Source organism: Acanthochromis polyacanthus, chromosome 6 (assembly GCF_021347895.1).
Source record: "Acanthochromis polyacanthus isolate Apoly-LR-REF ecotype Palm Island chromosome 6, KAUST_Apoly_ChrSc, whole genome shotgun sequence".
NCBI lineage: Eukaryota > Metazoa > Chordata > Actinopteri > Pomacentridae > Acanthochromis > Acanthochromis polyacanthus.
In genome coordinates, this window is record NC_067118.1 from 41,006,111 (window position 1) to 41,034,046 (window position 27,936).

Below are 27,936 nucleotides of genomic sequence, written 5' to 3' on the forward strand. Positions count from 1 at the left end.
TGTTTCGGTGCAGTTAAAGAAGGACGGGACATGTTTTCACTGGTTTTGAATAATGACTCATCTTTATTTTAATCTAAAAAAAGAGGGATATATATTTACATCATTTTGAACACTTGTGAATTACATGATTTTGGGATCCATTGTGTAACACTGTCGGAATGATACAGAACAGAATAATGGTCCAGGGCATTTCCTAAAACCTCTTTCAATGCAATGCTTTCGCTTTTATCGTACCCAGCAATCCTGAGCTTCTTCATCGATTCAACACACCCAGATAGAATTATGAGCTTCAGCATTTCACCGAAGCAAAAACATTGCATCTTACTCCTGCAAATAAAAGAATATTGTAAACCTTTGAGCAAGCCTCGGGTTCGTTTTAAATCGGACATAAAACGAACCCGACGGCCGCCGTGAAATCTTACATATTATATACAAATCTGAAACATTTACTCTTTATATCAAAACAATCATTTTTAAAATCATCTCACTGCTAGTGTTATTTGTACGGAATTATACAACGAAATGTTTGTTTTTTTGGCATTCAGATTCATTTTTATGTGTGGAGAGGCAGCAAAACATGGAAACACTTTGATTTTTCTCTTATTCCCTTTTTTTTAATTTACTTCTTGAACCAAATATACATTAGCAGCAGTGTGGAATTAAATAGTAACCTTGTGCTCTGTTGTTGTCGTACACAGTGACTCGTCCAGAGGTCCCCGACACGTTTGTTCCAGGCTGGCCAAGCGCCACACGGGCTAATAAGTAGGTTTATCCTTCCTGTCACTAGTATGTGGTGCCCGTGTTCCTGTCAGAAGCCTCCATGCCTCGAATCGGAAAGAAATCTCTCCGAACCGGGACTTCGATTCTCAAAGCAGGCAGTGAAAAGGCATTTTGAAAGTCGATAGGGCATCGTTAACCCTCCTGTTGTCCTCATTTATCAAAAAATATGGTTTCCTTGTCTGAAAAAAAAAACAAAAAAAATCCCGAAAATTTCTGAACATTTGCATAACCTTCAGGAAGAAAATCACAATAATTCCTTAAAGGCTTTATTTTAAAAATCCCCCAAATTTGGCAAGAAAATTATTGTAAATATGAGCAAAAATCTTCCAAAAAAATCCTAAAAATACCTAAAGTGATTACACATATATATATCAGTAAAGCTTCTAATATTTTCTTTAAGAACATTCACAAAAAAATCAACCAAAATCCAGCGAAATTCGCTGGATTTTGGTTGATTTTTTTGTGCATGTTTAACATTTTTAACATTTCTTTTTTCCACCAAAAATGTTCAAAGAGTTCCCAAAAATGTTGAAAATGTGAACAAATATTTTTTCCACGTTTTCAAACTTTAAAACGGCCCAATTTTGACCCACAGGACAACATGAGGGTTCCTGTCAGAAGCCTCCATGCCTCGAATCGGAAAGAAATCTCTCCGAACCGGGACTTCGATTCTCAAACCAGGCAGTGAAAAGGCATTTTGAAAGTCGATAGGGCATCGTTAACCCTCCTGTTGTCCTCATTCACCAAAAAATATGGGTTCCTTGTCTGAAAAAAATCCAAAAATTCAGAAGAAAAATTCCCCAAATTTCTGAAAATTTGCAAAACCTTCAGGAAGAAAATCACAATAATTCCTTAAAGGTTTTATTTTTAAAAATCCCCCAAATTTGGCAAGAAGATTTTTGTAAATATGAGCAAAAATCTTCCAAAAAATCCTAAAAATACCTAAAGTGATTACACACACATATATATATATATATATATATCAGTAAAGCTTCTAATATTTTCTTTAGAAAGCAAATTTCGCTGGATTTTAGTTGATTTTTTTTGTGAATGTTCTTAAAGAAACATTTTTAACATTTCTTTTTTCCACCCAAAAAATGTTCAAAGATTTTCCAAAAATGTTGAAAATGTGAACAAATATTTTTTCCACATTTTCAAACTTTAAACCGCAGGACAACACGAGGGTTAAACGAACCTTCAACGGCTAGACGTGCTCTGACGGCGTATGGATGATGCAGAAACTACAGATTTAAATAACAGGGGCTGCGAGAGAGAGAGAGAGAAATGAACACTTCGCTCCTCCCTATGGCTGGATATTAACGTCTCGGATCGATATGCGGTCTATAATTTACACTTACGTACAACAATGTGGAATGACTTCAATACAAAGACTTCAAAAAAATAGGGGGACAACAACCGGAGATAGTTCACCCACAGATAGCGTTTACGCCGGGATGGTGATGAAGCCCGCCGGCCCTTTAGCACGTCAGGAGAGCGCACAGAAGCAGATTTCACAGTTTGTTTGTCAGATACTCGGATGAAACAGGTACTGGACAACATCACAGTAGCGTAAACGGTGCTGTTCTCTCAGTGGAGCCACTGTGATCACTCGACAGCAGACTTCAAATCAAAGCTGCCTTCTGTTGTCGTCTGGCAGGTTTAGACTCCCCCCCCCCCCCCCCCCCCCCCCCCCCCCAGCAGGGCCCTTTTAGCTTCCAGACGGTTAGCAGAATAAGTCGGCCCACAAAAGAGGAAAATAAAATCAAGCTTCACAGCGGTTTCACTTTATTGAGACGATATTAGTGCACACAAACCACTTTTTTTTTTCTCTTTAAAAATACCATAAATTAGGAAGAAAACGAGGAACGATAGAAAACAAGCAAGGAAAAAAAGTGCATGTTAACCATGGTATACACCACATTGTCTTATACTGTAGTTTACAACCTTTTTTTCATTGTTGTTTGTGTGTATTTTTTGTCTGCTTGCAGGTATGTGTCGTGTTTCTTTTTGACATGTTTCCAGCTCGGATGGATGGATATGTCACGCCTTTGGGGGGGTCAGGGCTGAGATCCAGGCTGCTTCCCTGAGTTGTGTTCAAAAGAAAAAAAAGGCCTAAAAACACCAGCGTCACGGCGGAACAGTTCAGGGTGTACGTTTGTGCTTTTGATCAGAGCTGTAAGTTATTCTGGATGAACGGCAGCGTACCCTGCAGCTGTGATGTTTGTCTCAGAAGGTGTGCAGGAAGGAGGAGCACTGACTGTAAACAATAAGGTCTTGGCTGCTGAAATCCCTGGATTTTTTTTGTTTTCCTTTCTCCCCTAAGGAAAGAAAAAGTAACATTCTATTCAAGAAGACTGCAAAAATATAGTTTCCATTTTTTTGTACATCGTGCCAACGTGTTTCAGCGGGTTCGGATACTTGTTATCAAAAAAGAAAGAAAGAAAGAAAAACACGATGTGAAAACGATAGAAGTCTACAAATAATTCTGACTGAGAAATCACTAACCAAATCCAGAAATGTTAGCACCAAATTTCAGTCTCAAACTACTTTGTCCACAATAGCTTATGAAAATGTCCATGTTGGCAGTTATTTCAGTGGCTCCAGTTTCGTCGGCTGGATGCTAGCATGCTACCTAAGTATTTACATAAAATCTAAAAAAAAAAGAAACAAACAATAATGTACAACTGTTTCAGCTCCTGGACATAAAGGGAAGGAACACCTGGCATGCCGAGGGCCATTAGAAAACCACGAGGATCCAGGCTGATATGTACTGAAGATCTATGTCGCCGTATGGCAGTGAAAAGTCACTGTTCTGAGGTATATTTTGCTTGCAGGTGTAGACACGGCTTTCACACTCTGTCTCGTCTTTCCTAAGTGAGAAAAAAATGCGTCTGTTCGTTATAAAGTGCTAGGTATTTGATGGTGAATTTTAAAAAGCAGCAGCAGGCTACCGCCGCCGGTAAGGCTAATCAAGCGTACTTTGCAGGAATGTGAAATTAAAAATGGAGCGATGAACTCGTTTTTACGCTCCGGGGTGTGACTCTAAAACAGATCTGCTACTTGTTAATGTTCAGTTTGTACATGCCCGGTTGCTGCAGGACGGGTTCCCATCCCGCTCCGTTGCTACATCGTCTCCCCAACAACTTTAAAACACTTCAGCTCGCCTCCAACCCACCAAACCTGACTATAGTCTCAGCAGAAAACCCTCGTCTATGACAGCATAGATTCTACTTAAAGTGTTGTGAGGATGTACGGATCCACCCACCCAAAGAAGAGCAAATCTAAACTAACAGAGGCCGGTTATCTCATGTTCTCTATCCCACCCTCACTATCCTGCTGTGGTTCAGAGAGCGGGATTCGTAGTTTGGGAATAGAGGTGCAAAGAGAGGAGAGTCAGGGGAGCAGCCTCAGATCTTTTAGGTTTTTTTGAAGTAGGAGAAGGCTCATGTTTTGGTGTTTGTGTCAGTGTGTGTGTTGTGTGTTTCTCTGCTCCTTTTGAACATCTCATGTGTTGGTAGTTTTTGGACTGATATGTGTTTTTAAAGGAATGTTTGTTGCCATCCGTACAGGTGAGTGTGTGTAGGTTTTAAATACGCATCTGTGGTGTTTGTGTGTGAATGAAGCGGCTTGGATCTCACTCAGTCAATAACTTGATCTCGTTGGCGAGGAGGGTGTTGAAGTTGTAGGCCGGGTCGGGGAGGCCGGGCAGGGCGGGGACCGTGGACTGACGGGGCGACGACTGGGAGGGCTCGGCCAGCTCCGGGTCGCTCTCGCTGGAGGTAGAACCCATGCTCATGTTGCAGACGGCCTCGGGCAGCGAGCCGCCGCCCGCCGGCACGGCGCACACCTCGGGCTCGCTGCTGGTCTCGCTGGTGCTGGACACGACGGACAGCAGGGACATTTTGCGGGTGAGGCGGCTGGGGAGCATGGACAGGGCGTAGTCGGCCACGATGCCGGCCACGTCCATGCCGCAGGCCTGGTCGAAGGCGATGAAGCCCACGTTGGCGTTCGCCTCGCAGACCACGAAGGAGCCGTCGTTGAGCTGCAGGAGGTCGATGCCGCACACGTCCATGCCGAGAATGTTGGACACCTCGATGGCCAGCTGCTTTCCCTGCTCGCTGAGGGGACACATCATACCCACACCACCTGACAACCAGAGACATCACGCTGGTCAGTACCCACCAACGGCTGGGATTACCGTATGTATGGAAGGCTGAGCATGAGGAGATCTTGATTTTCATCCAGATATTTAACCCTCCTGTTCTCCTCATTTACAGGCACCAAAAATATTGTTTTCTCGTCTGAAAAAAATCCAAAAATTCAGCAAATAAATTCCCCCAAATTTCTGAAAATTTGCAAAACCTTCAGGAAGAAAATTCCAACGATTCCTTAAAAGTTTAATTTTTAAACAAATCCTCCAAATTTGGCAAAAAATTCTTGTAAATATTTTCAAAAACTGAGAAAAAATCTTCCAAAAAATCCTACAAATATTTAAAGTGATTACATATGCATCAGTAAAACTTCAAATATTTTCTTTAAGAACATTCACAAAAAAATCTACCAAAATCCAGCGAAATTAACGACATAAAAAACAAAAAAAGAGGCGAAAAAGTAATAAAGTGCCAAAAAATAGACAAAAAATGAAAAAAAGAAACAAAAAGACACACAAAAAAAGCCAAACAACAAGCGAGACAAAAAGGAAACACAAAATGACAAAAACGCGAGACAAAAATCAGACAAAAACTACAGACAAAAAACAACAAAAACAAGAAAAAAACGAGACACAAAATGACAAAAGAACATTCAGCAATACAGCATTTTGCAGTGTCTGCTCTATGATTTTTAAGATGAATCAGAGGCAATCATGGCATATTTATTTATATATGTGTTTGACTGAAGATATTTAAAAAGAATTTGGCTTTTTTTTAATATTTAACAACAGAATGAAACCGCGCTTCAGATCCGCCTGGAGTCAGTGGAAGTTTAACCGTGAGTCGTTACATAAATGCAGAATAATCTGATGACTGATGTCCTAAATACGTCACAGTGAATTACAGCCTCAGCTCGCCCAACGCTGCTCACGCTCTGACACTGAAAATCAGTTTCATCAGCTGAACGCCGTGCCACTTGGTGTCTCCAGGGTAGAGTCAGGACAAGCTCGTTGGTTTTATACACTCCCCCAAAACTGCTTTATGGAGCAGATGGAGCCTCATGCTTTTATTATACCGTAAATTTAGAAAGATGTTAGGAGCACTTAATTTGGTCCTCATATACGAGCGTGATTAGAGTAGGACAGGGATGTCAAACAGGGCCAGAACCGGTCCTCCAGAGGGTCCAATTACAGAGAAGACATTAACTGCAGACTGTAAATATGTAAAGCTGTAAATTTCAAATAATTCCTAGGCCATGACAGGTTGTTTTGATCATCAAGTAAAATACTGGATTGCTCTTTTGTCACTTTGTGTCTCGTTTTTGTAATATGTTGTCTTGTTGTTGTCGGTTTGTTTCCGTTTTGTCTGACGTGTCGTTTGTCTCGTGTTTTTGTCGGTGTTTCCTTTTTGTCTCACTTGTGTTTTTGTCTTGTTCTTGTCATTTTGTGTTTCCCTTTACTTGTTGTTTTTGTCTCATTTTTTCTCTTTCTTTGTCTCGCTTCTGTCGTCTGTCCATTTTTTGTCGTTTTGTGTCTTGTTTTCATAATATTCAGCAAATTTCACTGGATTTTGGTTGATTTTTTTGTGAATGTTCTTAAAGAAAATATTAGAAGTTTTACTGATATATATATATTTTTAAGATTTTTTGGAAGACTTTTACTCATTTTTTGAAAAGAATTTTCTTGCCAAATTTGGGATATTTTTTTAAAATAAAACCTTTCAGGGAAACTTTTAAGGAACTATTGGAATTTTCAGAAATTTTGGGAATTTTTTGGCTGAATTTTTGTATTTTTTTTCAGACAAGGAAGCCGTATTTTTTGGAGGGTTAACGTGTGTGATTCGTCTGCCTACCCAGGGAGCAGTTGCTCTGCATGCGGCCGTCGGTGGAGCAGCGCAGCATGGAGCCGATGACGCGGCCGCCCACCAGGACCACCCTCACGTCACGGCCATGCGACTCCTTCACGTACTCCTGGAACAGGTAGGGGGTGTCATGGCGGATCAAGTGGCACAGATCTGTCAGGTGGTGTTTGTCCCGTGCCAGGAACACAGCCTTGCCTGGGAGAAGGAAGAAAGTAGACAAAAGATGTAAGGAAGGAACGAAAGACGAGCTGTTCTGCAGGCTGTCATGACACACAGACGTGTTTATATTAACCTTAGTGTCGTCCTGCGGGTCAAAATTGACCCGATTTAAAGTTTGAAAATGTGGGGGGGGGGGGGAATTTTTCACAGTGAAACCTCTGATGTCCACATTTTTAACGTTTTTGGGAAATTTTTGAACATTTTTTTAGTGGGAAAAAGGAAATTCTAAAAATGTTTCTTTAAGAACATTCACAAAAAAATCAACCAAAATCCAGCGAAATTCGCTGGATTTTGGTTGATTTTTTTGTGAATGTTCTTAAAGAAATTATTAGAAGTTTGACTGATATATAGGGAATCACTTTAGATATTTTTAGGATTTTTTTGAAGATTTTTACTCATTTTTTGAGAATATTTACAAGAATTTTCTTGCCGAATTCAGGGGATTTTTAGAATAAAACTTTTCAGACAAACTTTCAAGGAATTATTGGAATTTTCTTCCTGAAGTTTTTGCAAATTTTCAGAAATTTGGGGATTTTTTTTGCTGATTATTTTTTGATTTTCTTCAGACAAGGAAACCAAATTTTTTGGTGCCCGTAAACGAGAACAACAGGAGGGTTAACGTGATCTTTAGATTCTTGCAGGGTCTGCCATTTGCGAAATATTAGCCGAGCTGGAAAAACTTCCCTAAAGTTTTGCTGACGAGTCGCTGCTTCTGCTGACCAAGTCTCATGTCAGTTCCCATTTCTCATAGAAATGACAGGATGGTCTTGTTAACAGCTACTCAACTGCTTCTCGCAGAGGATAGAAGATGCCTGTTTTAATTAGCACTGCCTGGCCCTGTCTCCGTGTTGTCACGACCTCTGATCCCGTTTCCAGGGAAAACCATGTGACTGCTGTTTGTCTGCACGTCATTCCATCCAAACCCAATGACGAGGCAGTGCTTTGGGAACTTTATGAAGACGTGAAAATGGACGGCATGATGTGGCACTTTGTGAGTCAAAAACAAGACAGCCAAGGAACAGTGGCAGTGTGGCTCACTTAGACCAGTGGACATTAGTGTATTATTTGCATCGACCACAGGAGAAGATGCACGTAAAATACGCGAGATTTCATATTCCAATAACTGGCCATGGAGACACGAGGAATTTAAATTATGGATCTAGTAAACATTTATTAGTGCCTATTATTGCTAACATTTCTGAGCCCGTCTTTGTGTTTGTTCACATGCCTTCATACGTGCTCACGAGAAGGAAGACAAGCTGGACTTTGGCCAGTGTCAACGGTCAACCACAGCGAGACTGAAAGCATCCCTCGAGACGCCGGACTCCATAAAAAGGGTCAAGTTAGTGGCTGGCCACCAACTGCTTTGCCTAACAATGTGCTGTGATGCAGCCTCTGCTAACCAAGACCATTATCATTCCTTCAAACAATGGCAGAGCCACTCAAGTGTCCATAACTATGAATATAAAGGGTTAATGGGTCAGCACAAACCGGGGCTGAGTTCTTAGAAGCAAAACATAAACCCTCCTGTTGTTCTCATTTACGGGCACCGGAAAATATTTTTTCCTTGTCTGAAAAAAATCCCCCCAAAAAAATCAGCAAAAAAATTCCCCAAATTTCTGAAAATTTGCAAAAACTTCAGGAAGAAAATTGCAATAATTCCTTAAAAGTTTCGCTTTAAGGTTTTATTTTTTTAAATCCCCCAAATGTGGAAATAAAATTCTTGTAAATATTTTCAAAAAATGAGTACAAATCTTCCAAAAAATATCTAAAATGATTAGATATATATATCATTAAAATTTCTAATGTTTTCTTTAAGAACATTCACAAAAAATCAGCCAAAATCCTGCAAAATTTGCTGGACCTCGATCCTCAAACCAGGCAGTGAAAAGGCATTTTGAAAGTTGATAGGGCACCGTTAACCCTCCTGTTGTCCTCATTTACCAAAAAATATGGTTTCCTCGTCTGAAAAAAATCAGCAAAAATATTCCCCAAATTTCTGAAAATTTGCAAAACTTTCAGGAAGAAAATTCCAATAATTCCTTAAAAGTTTGTCTTAAAAGTTTTATTTAAAAAAAAAATCCCCTGAATTCGGCAAGAAAATTCTTGTAAATATTTTCAAAAGATGAATAAAAATCTTCCAAAAAAATTCTAAAAAATATCTAAAGTGATTCCATATATATCAGTAAAACTTCTAATATTTTCTTTAAGAACATTCACAAAAAAAAAATCAACCAAAATCCAACGAATTTCGCTGGATTTTGGTTGATTTTTTTGTGAATGTTCTTAAAGAAACATTTTTAACGTCTCTTTTTTTCCCACCAAAAACTGTTCAAAGATTTCCCAAAAATGTTGAAACTGTGGACATCAGAAGTTTCACTGTGAAAATATTGATCTATTCCACATTTTCAAACTTTAAAACGGGTAAATTTTGACCCGCAGGACGACACGAGGGTCAAACTTCTCAAACAAACTTCCTGTGAATTCAAGCAAAATTAGTAATAACTGAAACGGTTAACCCATCAGCCACCCTGCAGGCATCGCAAGCTTTTGTTCTGTGTTTGCTGCAGCACCACGGTCCTAATCATTTAACACTCTGTCAGTGAATTTCATATAAGGGTGGACTGAATTCCCATTGGGGAGCTGCAGGGTTTTTGGGGTGTGGTGTTGTAAACAGATTATATGACGTGACGCTTTTACCTCTGTGGCCACGTGCGTTCTTCACCACCACCGGGTAGCCGAGCGGCTCTGCCTCGTCAATCATCTTACGAAAGTTGTCGTGCCCTCCTGGGAAATGCCCATGCACACACACACAAACACGCAACCACGCCCACACAGTAGAATACACGTTAAAAGCCGTCCTCCGTTTGACAGCACGGTTCACACATTACAGACGACTTAGCAGGGGACAGAGAGAATGTAGCGTGTTGCTATGGAAATACAAGTGAGTGAAACCAGCCAGGCTGTAGGAGTTGTTGTCCTGAGCTTATACTTGCTGCTTGATTCATGAGACTGGAACAGAAGAGTCACTGAACGATGCATTAATGTGAAGCAGCTGACCATATCTGACATTGATTTATAACGGCAGCTTGTAGCAGCAGATGTGCTTCAGCTTCCTCACTGGAAAAAAAGGCCCCTCTCTGAACAAGAAGAAGAAGATTATTTCAAGGAGCTTTTACCGTGAAATAAGTGGGGGAAAAAATCTGCCAATAGAACGAGTGAAAAATGTCTTGGGAAGATTTCTTGATATAAGATATGATGTTTAGAATATTGAGATCTTAAAATTAGCTGGAAAATGTATTTTAAGCATTTTTTTTAATCAGGATTGTCAAGCTTAGGTGTCTTAAAATAAGCCAGATATGCTTAAAAAAAAAAAAAGTAGTTTTTTTACTCAAAAATAGATTTTTGCTTTCATGTAACCTCCTAATGTGAGATGTTTTAACTCTCCTGTTGTCCTCATTTACAGGCATCAAAAAATATTATTTCCTTGTCTGAAAAAAATCCCCAAAAATCAGCAAAAAATCCCCAAATTTCTGAAATTTAGCAAAAACCTTCAGGAAGAAAATTCCAATAATTCCTTAAAAGTTTCCCTTAAAAGTTTTGTTTTTAAAAAAATCCCCCAAATTTGGCAAAAAATTATTTTATATATTTTCAAAAAGTGAGTAAAAATCTTCCAAAAAACCCTAAAAATATCTAAAGTGATTATATAAATATCAGTAAAACATCCTAATATTTTATTTAAGAACATTCACATTAAAATCAGCCAAAATCCTGCAAAATTTGCTGGATTTCGGTTGATTTTTTTGTGAATGTTCTTAAGAAACATTGTTAACATTTCCTTTTTTTTCACCAAAAAATGTTCAAAAATTTCCCATAAATGTTGAAAACGTGGACATCAGAAGTTTGACTGTGAAAATATTTATTTATCACATTTTCAAACTTTAAAACGGGTCAATTTTGACCCACAGGACGACACGAGGGTTAAACTTATTTTGAGTTCTCTTGTAAAGTACAACTCAAAACAAGATAGTTTCAAGATTGTTTGACTTAACACGATTTTTATGATGCACTGTCTTAAAACAATCCCTCCATCTGCTGAAATGTCTCTTGTTAAGTGAATTTATCTTCAATCAAGTGGGATGAGACATTCTGACTAAAAGTAAGACAAACACACTTGGTAAGAGTTTGAGTTTTTGCAGTGCTCTGCTTTGGCTTGAGAGACGATTAGAAATGTGTAAAAAATACAGAAAATATTCGGTGTTGATCACTTCTTTCCCCTCTCTCAGCCGTTCTGTACTTCACTGTTAGTGTTACCTGTTACTGTCTCTCTGTCTTTGTCTTCCTGTCTGGCCTAATCTGGCCTTCAGTCAGCAGAACAGATGTGAGCTGCTCTGTCACACGGCTTTTTTCCAGATGCACTGAATCACATGTGTTTTCAGTAGGGGGGGGGGGACAGTGGACACCAAATGTGGTTTTCCGAACACGTCATAAGCTGTTTAGGTAGAGGGAAGGAGGCAATGGCATCTTTTATTCTGAAAAATCTCATGAGGGGGCATGTGTTGTGATGGGGCGGGGTGGGGGGGTGTTACATAAGGTCTCCAGCTGCTCTGCATGCATGGCCTGGCCTACTGTGCACAGAGACGGATGGAATGTAGGCCAAACACCCCCTCCTCTTTCTTTCTCTGTCTGTATCCTCCTTTTTTTCTGCTCTCACAAACACCACAGCGCTGGGGATTTTTTTTTTGCAAAAACGGAGAGAAATGTGTGCTCTCGGTTGTCAGCCTGTTACGTCACATAGAATCAACAAAGCAGCAACAAATAAAAACACGTTTGTTATCTGACAATCCCGTCTTTCTCAACAGTCGGTGTCAGAGAAAGTGTGAAAATTAGAAGAACCGGTGGTTTATCGGACGACTACGAGGATCTGAGGATGGTAATTGGGAGTAGTGAATGACTGAATGATGGCGTATTAATCCGTCTTATGCAGACGCATGTGGGCTAAAGTGTGTGATGCCACTAATGTGATTGAATTTATAAAAAAAACACGGCTGACACAGCAGCTCTGCTGTTTGTGGAAATAGTTATTTGACTGTAGATCAGGGGGTCAAACATGCGGCCCACGGGCCAAAACCAGCCCTCCAGAGGGTCTAAAGTGTAAAAATTACAAAGAAGACATTAACTGCAGATTTTAAATTAGTAAAAGTATAAATTTATAATAATTTCTAGACCATGACAAGTTGTTTTGATCTTAAAGTAAAATACTACATTGTTCTTTTGTTGTTTTGTGTCTCATTTTTGTAATGTTTTGTCCTTTTTTGTTTTGTTTCGTGTTGCTTGTGTCATTTTTTGTCATTTTATTTCTCGTTTTGTCTTGTTTTTGTCTTTTTTTTTTCTCTGACTTGTCATTTTGATCAAAAAGTATGAGTTTAACATGATGCAGTTACATTTCCTTACAAAACGTAAACAACAGACTATTTACATCTCTGTCTTCATCATCAATAGTGCGACATTGAGTATTTTGTGATAAAGAAGATGGAATAAGGAAGAATTTACACTTTGACGTTGTGCCGACTAGCTCTGTAGGACTGTGGGTGACGTGATGAACACCTCTATTACATCCTGTGTGTTTATTTGTTTGTATGTGCACTTGTATGTAACACTGCTGAGGGAACTGCACAGAAAAACTGAAGCGAATGTTCGTTCCCCCCGTCCGTCACCGCGCGAAAAATCGATTTTTGCTTTCATGTATTGTCCTAATTTGAGATGTATTAACCCTCCTTTTGTCCTCATTTATGGGCACCAAAAAAATGTTCCCTTGTCTGGAAAAAAATCAAAAAATTCAGAAAAAAAAAATCCCCACATTTATAAAAATTTGCAAAACCTTCAGGAGGAAAAATTCAAAAATTCCTTGAAAGTTTCACTTAAAAATTTTATATGAAAAAATTTTTTAAAATCCCCAAATTTGGCAAGAAATAAAAATGTAAGAAAAAAGAAACAATTAAAAAAGTAAATATTTTCAAATAATGAATAAAAACCTTCCAAAAAAATCCTAAAAATATTTAAAGTGATTCCATATATATCAGTAAAAGCTCTAATATTTTTTGAAGGACATTCATTAAAGAACATGCATTGATTTTTTTCCGAATGTTCTTAAAGAAACATTTTTTTTACATTACTTTTTTTTCAACCAAAAAATTTTTAAAAAATTCCCAAAAATGTTGAATATGTGAAACTTTTTACTGTGAAAATATGTATTTTTTTTCCAAATTTTCAAACTTTAAAACGGGTCAATTTGACCCGCAGGACGACAGGAGGGTTAATAAAGGTGATTTCACGTCACATTCATTGAATTACTTGCTGCTTATGGTCATGAAAAACTACACTGCACCGGACATCTTGGTGACAACAGCCCGACCACATCAACGCTCTACGAAAGGCAAACGTCTAACAGGATTTACCGTAGGAGAAGGTGTCAGGAAGAGGCACCCCGTGGCCTGCTAGCTCCTGAAAGGTCCAGAACTTGTTGACACAGTTGAGTATGGCCTGAGGCCGGTTGATCAGCCTACAGCCCATCTTTTCCAGGTGGCGCAGCACAGTGATGTCGCTATCCGACTGGACCCATGGCGTGGGCACCCTCACCACCACCACCTGTGGGTAGGACGTCACCAGTTCCTGCTCCACTCGCAGACCTGGTGGTGTGAGATGGCGATGGGGGAATGGAAGGAAGAGAAACGAATATGATTAGACAAAAATCCTGTGTTTAACAATGTGAAGTCTACATGGCACTCCATACAGTTCAGAGCCACGATGTAGAGATCTTACTGGTCTCCTGTGAGTTCATGGCTCTCATGGAACCAGTGCTATCGGCCAGCGTCTGGCTTGCCGTCTCTACTTGCAGGGTTAGAGAGTAATGCGTCATTGTTTAGAACTCCCATTACATCCTGAAAGTCACATTTAAAGTCTGGAAACATTGCGAAAGCTTCTGGTGAGATCTGGAACCGTCGTGTACCGGTGGAAAAGCTTACTCCTCTTATGGAGACTGTTTGTGGACGCTGCTCCGGTCGTCACCACACAGCTCAGACTGGGAGTTGGCCGGTTTACAGGACCAGGCGGAGGCAGCCAGCTCCGAGGACGGTGGTTTTGAGCAATGAATATAGAACCTGCAGTGACTGCTGATACAAACATTTACATACTGACCACAGCCACATATAGAGCTCCTCTGCAGCGCTGCATTATTGTTGTCCGTTTTAACAGAAAGAGATAAATCCTCGCTGATGTACTGATATTATATAGCAGAGCAGTCGTCTTAGTTCAGGTTCCACATTCAACCCAGTTAGATCCCCAGTGGACCGGACCAGTAAAATCACAGCATAATAACCGATAAATAACCACAACTCCAAAGCTTTCCTTTGTTTTAGTGTAAAAAAGTTCATTCTGAAAATGCTCACCTTTAAGGAATTATCTTTCTACAAAACATTATGAAGAACCTGAAATTTCTGAAGAAAAGTAAGTTCCTAGATGGATTCTGTTACCTGATAAAACGACACGTCATCACATGTAGACACGGTTAAAGCATGTCAGCGAGGTAAAAAACATCTTCTCCTTACTGAGTTGTCAGTTAAAAAGTAACGCCATTTAAAAATAAGTTCAATTTCAACAGCATTATGCCTCAGTTTATCATTTAGACATTATAATTTATAGATCACAGACTGTCACCAAAGGAACACAACATTTAGTCACAGGTATCTGGAATTGAACAAAATAGTATTTTACAAAAAAAACAACAAAAACGAGACAAAATATTACAAAAATGAGACACAAAATGACAAAAATGAGACACAAAACGACAAAAGTGAGAAACAAAATGACAAAAAAAGAGACAAACCACACGAAACGAAACAAAAAGGTGACAAAAAATTTGAAAAAAGTTACAAAGTGACAAAAAATGGACAAACGAGACAAAACCGAGAAACTAAACGACAAAATGATACACAAAACAATGAATGAAGCAAAACACAAAATGACAAAAAACACAAGTGACACAAAAAGGAAACACAAAATGCGATAAAGGACAAAAATCAGACAAAAAAACAATGAAAACAAGACAAAATGTTACAAAAATGAGACACAAAATGACAGAGGAACAATGAGCAATCTAATATTTTACGTTATGATCAAAACAACTTGTCAAAATCTAGAAATTATTTTAAATTTATACTTTCACAAATTTATAAAAAGCAGTTTATGTCTTCTCTGTAATTTTTACACTGTGAGGGCCGAATTGGACTCTGTGGAGGGCCGCTTTTGGCCCACGGGCCGCATGTTGGACACCCCTGCTGCTGATGAGACGTCTAAAACCCCAAGGATGCAAATGCTGAGTTTAATCACACATGAGAAAGCACAGCTAGAGACACTCTGCACAACAAAGTGTGTGAAAATTGTTGGATATTTTCACTGCAATCTAGTCCAGCCTTCTTTACAATCACAATGCAAAACTCAGTGTAATCTAATAGATCCAGGAGCTGAGCTTCGCTGTGTTTTGCTTCACCGAAAGTAAAATCGACATTGGTTTTCAGTGTCTCAGCCCGACACCACTTTTATTATGCAAATGCTAGCTACGTAGCCACAATAGGCTAACTGAGCACATCTGAATAGGTCACTGATCAGCCATTTCAATTCAGCACAGCATGTAAAAGCCACAGAAAACCGGAGAGACTTTACAAAGAGGAGCTTGTATGGAATGATGGAGGGAATAAAGCTGGTGTGAAACAGAATACAACAACTTTTCTACAAAGGCTACCAATTTGACAAATCCTCCTCCATCCGCAGCTATGTGAATCTGCACAGCAGAATAAATCTGGAACGACACAGAGCATTGGCTTCACATTTTCTGACACAGATGGCAAATTCGCCTGCCACGGACCAAGATTGTGAAGCATTTCGCTGGTGACTGGTGCTACTTTGTCACCCTGCATGACAAGAGGAAACCGAGACAGACTGTGAGACTTCTGAGCCGGTGATGCAACCCGCGAGCTCATCAGGACGAACAGATTAAGAGACGGCAGAATCTGTGAGGACACGTACACTATGTGCAGGAAAGAAGGGAGGAGAAACATTTGTCGGCGTTTCACCTCTACCGTGACATGAATTTCAGCCATCTTAGAGTCTCCAGGCTCACAGCAGCGATAATGGCAGTGGCTGAGATCATCAGAGGTCAACAGAAGCTTGATGGTTGCTGCATACATAATAACAGCAGCTAGATAGCTATTGATGCGCCTGCAGATGCACCGTGCACCAACGCTGCATAATGCATGTCCTGCACAGGCTTCTTTTAAACCAGGGGTGTCAAACGTGTGCCCGAGGGCCAAAAGCGGTCCTCCAGAGGGTCCAATCCGGCCCTCAAAGTGTAAAAATGACAAGACATAAACTGCAGATAGTACATTAGTAAAACTATAAATTTAAAATAATTTCTAGATCATGACAAGTTGTTTTGATCGTGAAGTGAAATATTATATTGTTCTTTTGTCATTTTGTGTCTCATTTTTGTAATATACTGTCTTGTTTTTGTTGTTTTTTGTCTGATTTTTGTCATTTGTCTGTTTTGTCATTGTTTTCTGTTCCTTTTTTGTCTCGTTTGTGTTTTTGTCTCATTTTGTTATTTTGTGTTATGCTTTATTCATTGTTTTGTGCATCGTTTGCCATTTTGTTTCTCACTTTGGTTATTTTGTTGTCTCATTTTGTCATTTGTCCATTTTTTCATTCTTTTTTGTCAAATTTTTTCTCTTTTTTGTTTGTCTCATTTTTTGTCATTTTGAGTCTCCTTTTTGGTATATTAAGTCTTGTTTTGGTTGTTTTTGTTTTTTTTGTCTGATATTTATCATTTGTGTCATATTTTTGTTGTTTTGTCGTCTTTGTTTTTTGTGTTTCCTTTTGTTTTGCCTGTGGTTTCTGTCTCATTTTTGTCATTTTGTGTTTTGCTTTATTCATTGTTTTGTGTAGCGATTTTGTCATTTTTTTTCACGGTTTTGTCATTTTTTTGTCTCGTTGGTCCATTTTTGTGTCGCTTTTATAACTTTTTTGTCTCATTTTGGTTTCGTTTTGCATCGTTTGTCTCATTTTTTTGTCATTTTATTTCTCGCTTTTGTTGTTTGTGTCTCATTTTTGTCATACTTTTTCTTGTTTTTGTCTTTTTTTGTCTGATTTTTATCATTTGTCTCATGTTTTTGTCGTTTTGTGTTTCCTTTGTCTCACTTGTGTTTTTTGTCTTATTTTTCTCATTTTGTGTTTTGCTTTATTCATTGTTTTGTGTAGCATTTTTGTCGTTTAGTTTCACGGTTTTGTCATTTTTTTGTCTCATTGGCCCATTTTTTTGGCAAATTTTTTGACTCCTTTTTGTTTTACATCGTTTGTCTCATTTTTTGTCATTTTCTTTCTCGCTTTTGTTGTCTGTGTCTCATTTTTGTAATATTTTGTCTTATTTTTGTCTTTTTTTTTTAAAGCAAAATACGATATTCCAGTTCCAGATAGCTGTGTCTGAATGTTTTGTTCCTTTGTAGGCACTCTGTGATCTGGAAGTTGTAATGTGTAAATGATAAATTGAGGCATAATATTGTTGAAACCGAACTGAATTTTAGAAGAAATTTCAGGTTGTTCATGATGTTTTGTAGAAAGATCATTCCTTAAATTTGAACATCTTCAGAATGGACTTTTTTGAACTTAAGCAAAGGGAAAATTTGGAGTTGTGTTTCTTTATTTATGTTCTGATTTTACTGGTTAAATGTGGCCACTGAACTAAAATGAGTTTGACACCCCCTGCTTTAGGGTCAGCGTGTGCACAGACGGGTAAACGGAGGTAGAACAGGAGAAAGGCGACAGGCAGCAAAGGTCAGGGATGTCTTGAAGCTAACGCAGAGGAAGCTAGCGAGGGGAGGGGGAAAATGTGGCGCATGATAATCGGAGTATGAAGCCATGAAAAGACCCCACCCCTCTCTTTTTTTCTTTCCTCCCTCCTCACAATCTGAGTACAGAAGCAGGAGGATTCGCTGTCTCTCCGGCCCCATTCAGCGCTCTCACACACTGCTCTGATTGTGTAGCAACTGAGAGCGCTGTGAGTGGTGTTACAGTGGGAAGTGTCAGGGGATGTGGTCTCATGGTTTTTGACAGACAGTATTCACAGTGCTCGTCTCCATCTCCAGGGGGACCAAACAGAGACCAATGAGGCAGCTGGATGAATCAGTCCTATTCATCTGTGCAAGCGCTCGTCATGTGACCGCGGCAGAAATGTTCAGAAATGCTGTCCATGCCAACGTTTGACGATTTCAGCGTAGGTTGTTATGAAGCAATGTCTAAATTTAGAGTTTATAGTCACAGCTGGTGGGATTTTTGTCTTTCTTTTATGACAAATCGCAACGTTTTCATTGTTCGGCGGACTGCATCGGTGGGTCCCATTTTCGATCTGCCTGACAAAGCTAACATGCATAACAAGCATTCTATGCATGCCGCTGCAACGTCACAAAGCAGGCCGATAAACGCTGTGGCAGGGTTTGGCTGGTCAGTCCTGCCAGACCTGAATGCAGCCTCGCTCCAGCTGTGGATGTCCTGTCCACGTTAGCCTGAGGAGGCAGCGGGTCAGCACACGCCTTTGCCTGGTTTGGTTTGGCCAACAATGCCTCTAATGGCCTATTTGCATATCTGTCATCAGCAACACACATCCAACAGAAACATGTATGTAGGCCCGCTGTGAGGCCAAGCAAAAAACCCTTCTGTGCACTCAGCACAGAGGCCTGTGTATTGTGTAGTGCCAGCTACTTTATAGCACTTGAACTGACTGAGGTCAACAAGACATATGATGAGATAACAAAAATATCTGTCAGCCGCAGCTCAGCAAATACATTAAACTGCCACTGAAGAATTCTCAGATTGAAGAGGTCAAACCCATTACAGCATTAACTGTGATTTAGAGCAGGGGTGTCAAACGGGCGGCCCGCGAGCCAAAACCGGCCCACCAGAGGCTCCACTCCGGCCCTCAAAGTGTAAAAATTAGAGAAGACATTAGACCTCTAGACCATGACAAGTTTTTGATCAGAAAGTAAAATACGAGATTGTTCTTTTGTCATTTTGTGTCTCGTTTTTGTCATCTTTTTGGTTTATTTTTTGTCTGACTTTTGTCGTTTGTCTCATGTTTTGGTCGTTTTGTTTCTCTTTTTTTGCTTCCTTTTTTGTCTCATTCTAATTTTGCTTTATTTGTTGCTTTGTGTAGCCTTTTGCCATTTTGTGGTTTTTTTTTTTGCTTGCTTGTGGCATTTGTGTACTTTTTGGTAGTTTTGTTTCTCGTTTTTGTCTCGTTTATCCATTGTTTTGGTCCTTTGTAACTTTTTTGTCCAACTTTTTGTTTCTTTTTTGTCTTGTTCTGGGCCATTTATTTAATTTTTTGTTGTTTTGTGTCTTGTTCTTGCAACATTTTGTCCTTTGTTTTCTGAGTTTTGTCATTTTGATTATGAAGTAAAACACTACATCATTCAGCTCCAGATAGCTGTGACTAAATGTTGTGTTCCTTTGTAGACACTTTGATCTGGAAGTTGTGATGTGTTTCAGGTTGTTCATAATGTTTTTTTTTTTAAAAAAAAAGACATTTCCATGAACATTTTTACACTAAAAGAAAAAAAAAATGGAGTTGTCGCTACTTATAGGATATTACTGTGTTGGAATTTTACTGGTCCGGTCCACTTGAGATCAAACTGGGCCGAATGTGGAACCTGAACTAAAATGAGTTTGACACCCCTGCTTTAGAGAGTCCTCTTTTATGTGCTTGGTTTAGGGCTGGGAGATCTTTTAATATGACTGAATGCCATATTTTGGATGAGATCTGGCGCCATGATACTCATGTGTAACACTCCCATTTATATTTTGTAGGGAATTGAAGATAGACTACTTGGGTACCGTGACAGTCAGTTTACTGTGTTCACCAGCCTCACTCATTAGCTGTTTTTTATAGATCTGTAACAATGTTATGTAGGAAATATTTCTGCATCATCTGGTCTCAGCTGTTGCAAACAACACAATACATCACTGCTCTTTCATCTGAAGTTCCTTTGGCATGTAATAATATCTAATATCGCGGCTGGTAACACTGGCAAATCAACTTGTGCTAACCTTCTTATCCAATAAAGTCTTGCTTCTCTTGTGGCCTGTTCCATTTATGTGGTCTGAGTGGAAAAAAAAACCCCACTGTAGAAGACGAAGATGCATCGTGACTCTTCCAATAATATTTGTGGGTTTGTGGTCATGTGTTCCCCCACCAGTTTTTACAATTATCATCAACATCATTCAGTACCAGAAAGCATGAAGCTCGAATGCTTGCGGTGCAGCAATCATCGAGCAGACACTGTTTTCTATGGCTGCTGCAGCTGCTATGCAAATCACACACGCAAGCGCTTATTCGCACAAAAGAAAGGTTAAACATTAAGTCGAGATAAAATGTTGCATGAAAAGATACGTCTGTCAGTGACGTTCTAATAAGAATGCTATTCTAGGTATAAACTTTGCAGCAGGGGTGCCAAACATGCGGGCCGTGGGCCAAAACTGGCCCTCCAGAGGGTCCAATCCGGCCCACGGGACGACTTTGTAAAGTGTAAACATTGCACAGCAGACATTAAGTGTAATTTGGACATTTAAAATTCTAAACTTCAAATAATTTCTAGACAAGTTGTTTTGATCCTAAAATAAAACACTGTATTGCTGAATCTTCCTTTGTCATTTTGTGTCTCATTTTGTCTTGTTTTGGTGTTTTTTTTTCTTTTTTTGACCTTTGTCGCTTGTCTCATGTTTTTGTCATTTTGTGTTTTTTGTTTTATTTTTGTCATTTTGTGTTTTTTGTCTCACTTGTGTTGTTTGGCTATTTTTTTGTCTTTTTGTTTCCTTTTTTGTATTTTTTCTCATGTTTGTGTCATTTGTGTATTTTTTGTCTTGTTTTTGTCCATTTTTGTTGCTTTGTTACCTTTTTTAATCAATGTTTTGTGTCTTTTTTGTTTCATTTCATGTCGTTCATCCAATTTTTTGTCATTTTGTTTCTCGCTTTTGTCGTGTTGTGTCTCTTTTTTGTACTGTTTTGTCCTGTTTTTGTTGTTTCATGTCTTCAAACTCAGTGTGTGGCATGAATGCAATTCCTTGTGCTTAGCTTTTTATCTTCAGTGCAGGCTTCAATCTTATCTAGAGGAAAAACCAACTTCTGTGAGCGTATTTGGCAACACCAGTAAAATGCAAATAGACCTTTCCAGGCTGTATGTGAGGAGCTGCAAATGAGATGCTCCTGGCTAATTGACAAACAAGCTGTTTTGTGGAAGAAAACATGAGCAATCAAGTCACAGCCCAAAAAGAATATAAACTCTCTTCATTATTTTAAAGTGTAAAACATATTGACTAAGAATTTATACAATTTTTGTGCAAATAAGAATCCTAAGTGTTTGTATGACATGATGTAGCTTCTTTTAACCAATGTAAAACAACTAATAACAGCTTGTAAATGCAAATTAAGTTCAGCAGCAACATCATTCACTGTAAAAACGCCATATTTCTTATAAACTTTAGAGTTTGTGCTTCACAAAGAGCCAAAACAAGAACTGCCACGAAGCTGTATCAGATTGTAAATTAAGATAGTGAACCTGCCTCAATGTTCTGTCTTCATTGGCACAGAAGTGTTGCATTTGTCATGTTTGGGATAAAAGAGGACCCAGTGGCAAACACAGGGATCAAAAAGGATCGTGACATCAATTCATATCCGGTCTCTTAAGCCTATTCAATCATGGGATGTGAAATGCCTCCAGCTAGCTGAATGTTGGGTTTAGCTGTCGTATGTGAAGGGCCGTCATTCGCCATTAAAACATAATGATGTGCATGTGTGGGTGCACGTACAGATCGCTCCTCCTGGGGACACGTTGAACCCATTAACTTCAGTGTGAAACATGGACCTCAACCTGATGTGAGAACACACAAACGAGCCAAGAGAAGGAGAAGCCTTTTGAAACAGCAAGCTGTAAATGTGTTATCAGTTTTAAGATAGCGTTCTGACCTTCCCTAAAACAAATACTCGGCATCCATGAACTTTTTGGGGGGTTTTGGTTGTTGGTTGTTGGCTTGTTAGTTTTGAAAAGCTACTCTTTGAACAAGTTCTGCTATCAGTTCTTTTTGAGACTAAATATTTTCCGATACATTTACTTTATGATCAAAACAAAAAGACAAAAAAGCAAGAAAAACATGACAAAATATTACAACACTGAGACACAAAAGGACAAAAATAAGACACAAAATGACAAAAATGAGGAACAAAATGATGAAAATGAGACACAAAACAATGAAAGCATGAGACAAACAACAAAATTCAGACAATAATAGACAAAAAACAACAAAAACATGACAAAATATGACAGAAATGAGACACAAAACAACAAAAACATGAGACAACAAAATTCAGACAATAATAGACAAAAAAACAACAAAAACATGACAAAATATTACAGAAATGAGACACAAAACAACAAAAACATGAGACAAATGACAATAAAAGACAAAAAACAAGGAAAAATATTACAAAAAGGAGAGCCAATAAGACAAAAATGAGACACAAAATGAGAAAGGAAAAATGAGCAATCTTGTATTTTACTTGATCATCAAAACAACTTGTCATGGAAATTATTATAAATTTATAGTCTTACAAATTTACAACCTGTAGTTAATGTCTTCTCTGTAATTTTTACACTTTGACAGCAGGATCTGATCCTCTGGCGGGCCGGTTTTGGCCTGTGGGCCGCATGTTGGACACCCCCGCTCTAAAAGCTGCTGTTTCATTTGATCATTCCTCCTATTTTAATTATTATTTAGTCATATTTACACAAGAATTAACTGCATTAATAGTCATTAAGTGGTAACTAAGACAAGTGTTTCTGCATTCGTGAACATGTGAGGGTTCACCAGGGTCTGTGCGTGAACTCGTGTGCATGCAGCTCAAAATTTATATCAGCACAGACAGTCCCTGTGGCGACTACCAGAGCTGTAGTGTGTACGCTGGACTGTGGTGTATATGTGTGGAATAAGGCCTACTATCCATGCATAGAACTGAGTCCTTCGAGTAGAAACTAGTATAACAGCAACAACTACTCATCTGTGATATCCACAGCTGTCCTTGTGTGAATCTTGACAGCGTCCTTGCCCCTTTAAAGGGTCTGCCTTCTTGCCCCATCCCAGTGCAAGTCTTGTTTATTCACAAATTTCTGATGAAACAAGGCCTAACACTACAGTTTAGCTCCCCAATCTATCAGCACTGTTGATCATTAGTTGTTGTTGTCTTTCACTGCAATAATGTAGACAGTTTAAAGGATTGGGCAGATTTAGCATACAGTTATGTCTGAAATTAGTCATAGCCTTACTACAATATAAGTTATAGTAAATTTGTAGTTTTTCCTGCTGGATATGACCGAAACAAGTGACTATTTATAGTAAATTTGGTCATTTTGTAAATGGTGGTTCACACTTGACAGGACTGTGAACTTCCAGTTGCCTATGAAGTGTTAAAAAAGATCAGGATAGTTAACACTAACTGATCTGGTCTCGGTCACAGCAGCTGAATTTCCTTAAGTTTAATTTAACTTGTTTTATTCCCCTGGTGCTTTATCCTTGTGCATATCCACACTGAGATATTCTGCATGCTGGTAAAGACAAGCAACTTTTGTTTTGATAGAGACTATGCAGCCAAGATGCCATTTCCTGTTTTGATTTTGCATTGGAAATGACCAGAGTTTCTGTAATCCACATGTAAATCATATGTGGCTAAATCGCATCGAGATAAAAGCTGCACTTAATGCTAGGTGCACACATGGCCAGTATGCACCTCAAGACCCCAGACATAGAGAACACTCTGTGGCTTCCTCTGTGGCCAAAAGACAATCTGTCCACTGGCTGTTAATAGGCTCAGAAGACATTTACTGAATGCAGACTTAGGGCCAGCAGTGGATTATAGTGCATGCTAACTGCCGCGCTTATGTGTATCTTGCTAAGCGACAGGTCTAGACAACCGTCTACCTATATATCTGTGTTGGCTGGTTGGTATGACCTCTTTATCCTGATCTTCTTTAGATCAAGTAACAAAAAATACACTTTATTGTTGTTTTAATGTGATAGGTATTCTGTATAAATGCCCCAAATAACCCATTCTAGGCTTCATTTATGTCCTTCTGGCTGTCCTATGGGATGTGAAATGTATGTAAGTTCCATGCTTTCCACTTTAATGCCTATCTGTTGGCATGTGAGGCCCCGTGTTGCGTGTAAAGCCTTGCCATGACTAAGCTGTACAGTACGACGCAGCGGTATAAAGTAATGGCATGTAGATAGCAGGGAACGCGCTGCCCAGTCGCACCCCTTTTCATTCCACTTCAGTACATTTTCTCCCGTCTGTTCAGCCTCTGCCAGTGTCACCCCACACCATTTATGTGTTAATTGGGACTTTCACACCTCTCATCTGGTGACACTGCCCCACCACTTCACTTCGCACCACCCTAACAAATTCCATGTGTGTCCATTTGTTGAGAGTTCCTACTGTTACCATCACTTTAGCGAGGCCTCCTGAGTCATTACTGCGAAATTACAACATTTCACTGTAATGACTCTGGAGCGAGCAGCACGAAACGACAACAGAAGATTGATTGAGGATTATGACAGTGTTGGTGGGATAGAAGAGCTAGTATGTACAGAAATAGCAGATTAAGATGGTACGGGGGTGGCTGATGGTAGTTTTGACAATCAATTGCACAGTTTGAGGAATTTCAAGGAATAACACACAGGTTGTGGCAGCACACATGCAAGATTACTACCTTCATGCACACTGATTTCATTCCTTCTTGAATGTAACGTGTGAGCTACTGTGATACCTTGGGGATGACAAAAGTATCTATCTATCTATCTATCTATCTATCTATCTATCTATCTATCTATCTATCTATCTATCTATCTATCATGTGTTTATGATTTATTGCAAATACTACTTTAGGTGTCTAATGTTAATTGACTACTTTTAGCATCTCAAAGAGAAAATATTGAAGTGATTGCTTGAACAGAGCTGGTCAATTTGTGACTCTTGGAGCAGGATGAAACATGTGAACTTGTGTTTCTCATTCTCTAAGTTTAAAATATCTATCTATCTATGGACACTTCAGGGATGGGATCAAACCACCAACCTTGTGATCAGTGGACAACCCACTCTAATATGAGAGTAAAAAGCCTTACTAATTTAGAAGACATTACTGACTTCTGTGACCCACAAACTGAGCAAGTGGTTCCAGAAGATTCCATGTACAACATCTGATACTGTGCAGAACCCTCAAACTCCCAGGATTCTGCTATCTATCTATCTATCTATCTATCTATCTATCTATCTATCTATCTAGTGTTTACGCTTTCTTGGCTAGTCAATTAAGAATTGTAAACATTACTTTAGGTGTCTTATGTTAAATCACTACCTTTAACATCTCAAAACGAAAACATCTACGTGATTGCTCAAACTGATCTAGTACATTTGCGACTCTTTCAGCAGGATCAAACATGCTAATTTGTGTTTCTCATTCTCTAGGCTGCTTAAAAATGAAAAACCCCGCTTTAAATATAAGATTCTCTGATAAAACCCACAGCTTGAACATCAGAGTCGACACAATGTGCAGCAACATGACAGGAGCTCGACTTGATCCCACTAATAAATGCTTGTTTCTGTAATTACTGGGTTTCTGTGCTATTAAAAAGGCTATCTCCGGTCGCTTGTGTACATCTGATCATCCACAACAGTGTTTGAATTGCAGCGTATTCAGCCAAATCAAATCAGGCGTCATCGCTGCCTTCACACTGGAGGCAGTCAAGCTGGAAAGTGGGTTAGGCGGTCACGGCTGTGCTTACACTTCGCTTCCTTGCTAGCAGAGCAGACCGGGCTAACCCTCCGCTCGCTTTACGGCAGTGCGGTCCCCAAACAATGACCAGTCTGCCATTAACTTTGCGGAGCACGTAAACGCACCATGGATCTCACATCCGAGCCAAACTGCATCGTTAGCTCGCACAGTTTTATGATCACACATCGACTACTATGATCGATACTTGCCTAACTGCCCCTCGCTGATCGTCAGCACGATTTGATCCATGAGCAGGGAGCGGAATTCCACATCCTCGTCGGCGCAGCGCTCCTTCAGCGCCCGGAGGATCTGAACTTGTGGGTACTCCTGGTGGATGCGCCGGTCGGTCACGAACCAAACCCGAGAACACATTTTTTCTTGGATTGGAAAGTTCTTCAAACAAAAAAAGACAGAGGAAGAGTAGGAAAATCCGCAGCTTGTGGGGGCGGCAGGTGTGCGGTGGCAGCGCGCGGGCTCCGGGGTTCGGGCGGCAGCGGAGTAGCACGAGCGATGCTCACACAATGAAGAGCTCGGCGGCTAGCGGGCTGTGATGTGGCTAAAAACAGGACCGACCGCAGGGCTTCAACCGCTGTCTGGGCCGAACCGGCGAGGGACCGAACAAGCTTCTTTATCACCTTTGTTTCCCGTCGCCTCCAGCCATTTAGTCCTCCAGTTCTGCTGAACCGAGCGAATTCGACACAGAAAAAGGAAGATAACGGTAATGTCACCCGCACAAAACTTGTCTCTTTCAAGCCGAGATGCAGCTCTTGCCGCCGGGGCGAACAAAAAAGAAAAAAAAGCTCAAGCTGCGCCTCTCTGTATTTCCGCTCTCCGCCTCGGCACCGGGTTGAATCAGTTTTTGTTTTTTCCCGTGATCACAGAGCGCCAAGTCCTCCGTGTATCAGGATAAAGTGAAGCTAACCCACAACACCGCTACTCTCTGTGCTGCGTTTGGCTGCTATCCACGAGGTATTGGTGCTGAAAAGTGCACGCGCCTCGTTTACAACTACACTCGTCCGCACTCCCGTTGACCAGTAAGGAAAAGATAAAAAAAACGGGGTCTGCCCCAAAACAAAGGTTCGGAGGGGCGTCGGCCAATCACAGCCCGGCAACCGCCTCTCTGCCCAAACAACACGCGGAAGCAGTGGGCGAGGCGCGACCCCGTTAGCCAATCACAGAGGAGTTAAACTGCCGAATGGGGGCGGGGCCTACTGAGGGCGCGCACAGAAACGCTGCGAGAAGTCTGCAATGCGCACGAGTCCGCGCACTTTTCCGAACCGGTTCAGACCAGACGCTGCGAGGAGGTCTGGCGAACACCGACGGCGCTGTCTCTATGCCGAAGTGGCAGGAAATGAAACAAGGTCATCGTAGACCGAAGATACAACCAGCCTGCCTTTCTTTTTCTTTATTTCCGTGTAATTTTCCCCAAACCGGGAGGCGTTTATGGCAACAAACCGTTCTGTATTGAGACGGTGGCCATTGTTTAGCATCCAGATTCAACTGTGTGTGACTGAGGAGGAAAACACCTCAATGTGACAGCAGAGCGAAATTATGCGATTGACCCACTTCTCGTTCCCTTCCTCTCTGTCTTGTGTGTTCGGCAGTTCATTATTAGAGGATGGAAGTCTGAACACACAGGCTTCATAGGCACATTTTTAAATTCAGTGGGACTTGCACTTTCCGAGGATCTCATTACCCATGTCCTTAAATCATCTTACGAAAAAAAAACAACTAACCCCTGAACTAGCCTGAGAATAACGACAGTTTAGAAAAATATTGAATACAATACTTACTCACTGATAGTGGTATGTAAACAAATGGTTATATTGCAAACAGTAACTTATAATAATCAATTCGGCATACTTTTAACAATGATAAATTTAAAGTATCAATAAGTACTAATATTATAATAAATAATAAATGCCTCCTGTTTTCATCTCCTAAAGCATTATGGGAACTTTGGCTTTAAAATTCATAACAATAATATCCCCCGAATATTAGCT

The 27,936-nt window shown here is 39.9% G+C and overlaps 1 protein-coding gene across 2 annotated transcripts; it reads right to left on the bottom strand.

Moving 5' to 3' along the window:
* Positions 1–40: 40 nt before the first annotated feature.
* On the bottom strand, positions 41–27,018 carry rimkla (ribosomal modification protein rimK-like family member A). Of its 2 annotated transcripts, none has more exons than XM_051949263.1 (5): positions 26,143–27,018; positions 13,469–13,699; positions 9,711–9,797; positions 6,783–6,986; positions 41–4,926 (listed from the first exon to the last, which is right to left on the bottom strand). In XM_051949263.1, the coding sequence occupies exons 1-5, from the start codon at positions 26,303–26,305 to the stop codon at positions 4,415–4,417; spliced, it is 1,197 nt and encodes a 398-aa protein (XP_051805223.1). In that variant the 5' UTR covers positions 26,306–27,018; the 3' UTR covers positions 41–4,414. The 2 variants fall into 2 exon arrangements, with proteins under 2 accessions (XP_051805223.1, XP_051805224.1); XM_051949264.1 differs by lacking the exon at positions 26,143–27,018 and adding an exon at positions 13,833–14,078.
* Between the last annotated feature and the right edge of the window lie 918 nt (positions 27,019–27,936).

Bases quoted from the DNA above. Each gene is read 5' to 3' on its own strand.
- rimkla (XM_051949263.1), bottom strand. From the start codon at position 26,305: ATGTGTTCTCGGGTTTGGTTCGTGACCGACCGGCGCATCCACCAGGAG. The intron at 6,987-9,710 runs GTAAAAGCGTCA...TCCTTCTCCCAG, and splicing joins GAACGCACGTGGCCACAGAG to GCAAGGCTGTGTTCCTGGCA. The intron at 4,927-6,782 runs GTAGGCAGACGA...TCTGGTTGTCAG, and splicing joins GCAGAGCAACTGCTCCCTGG to GTGGTGTGGGTATGATGTGT.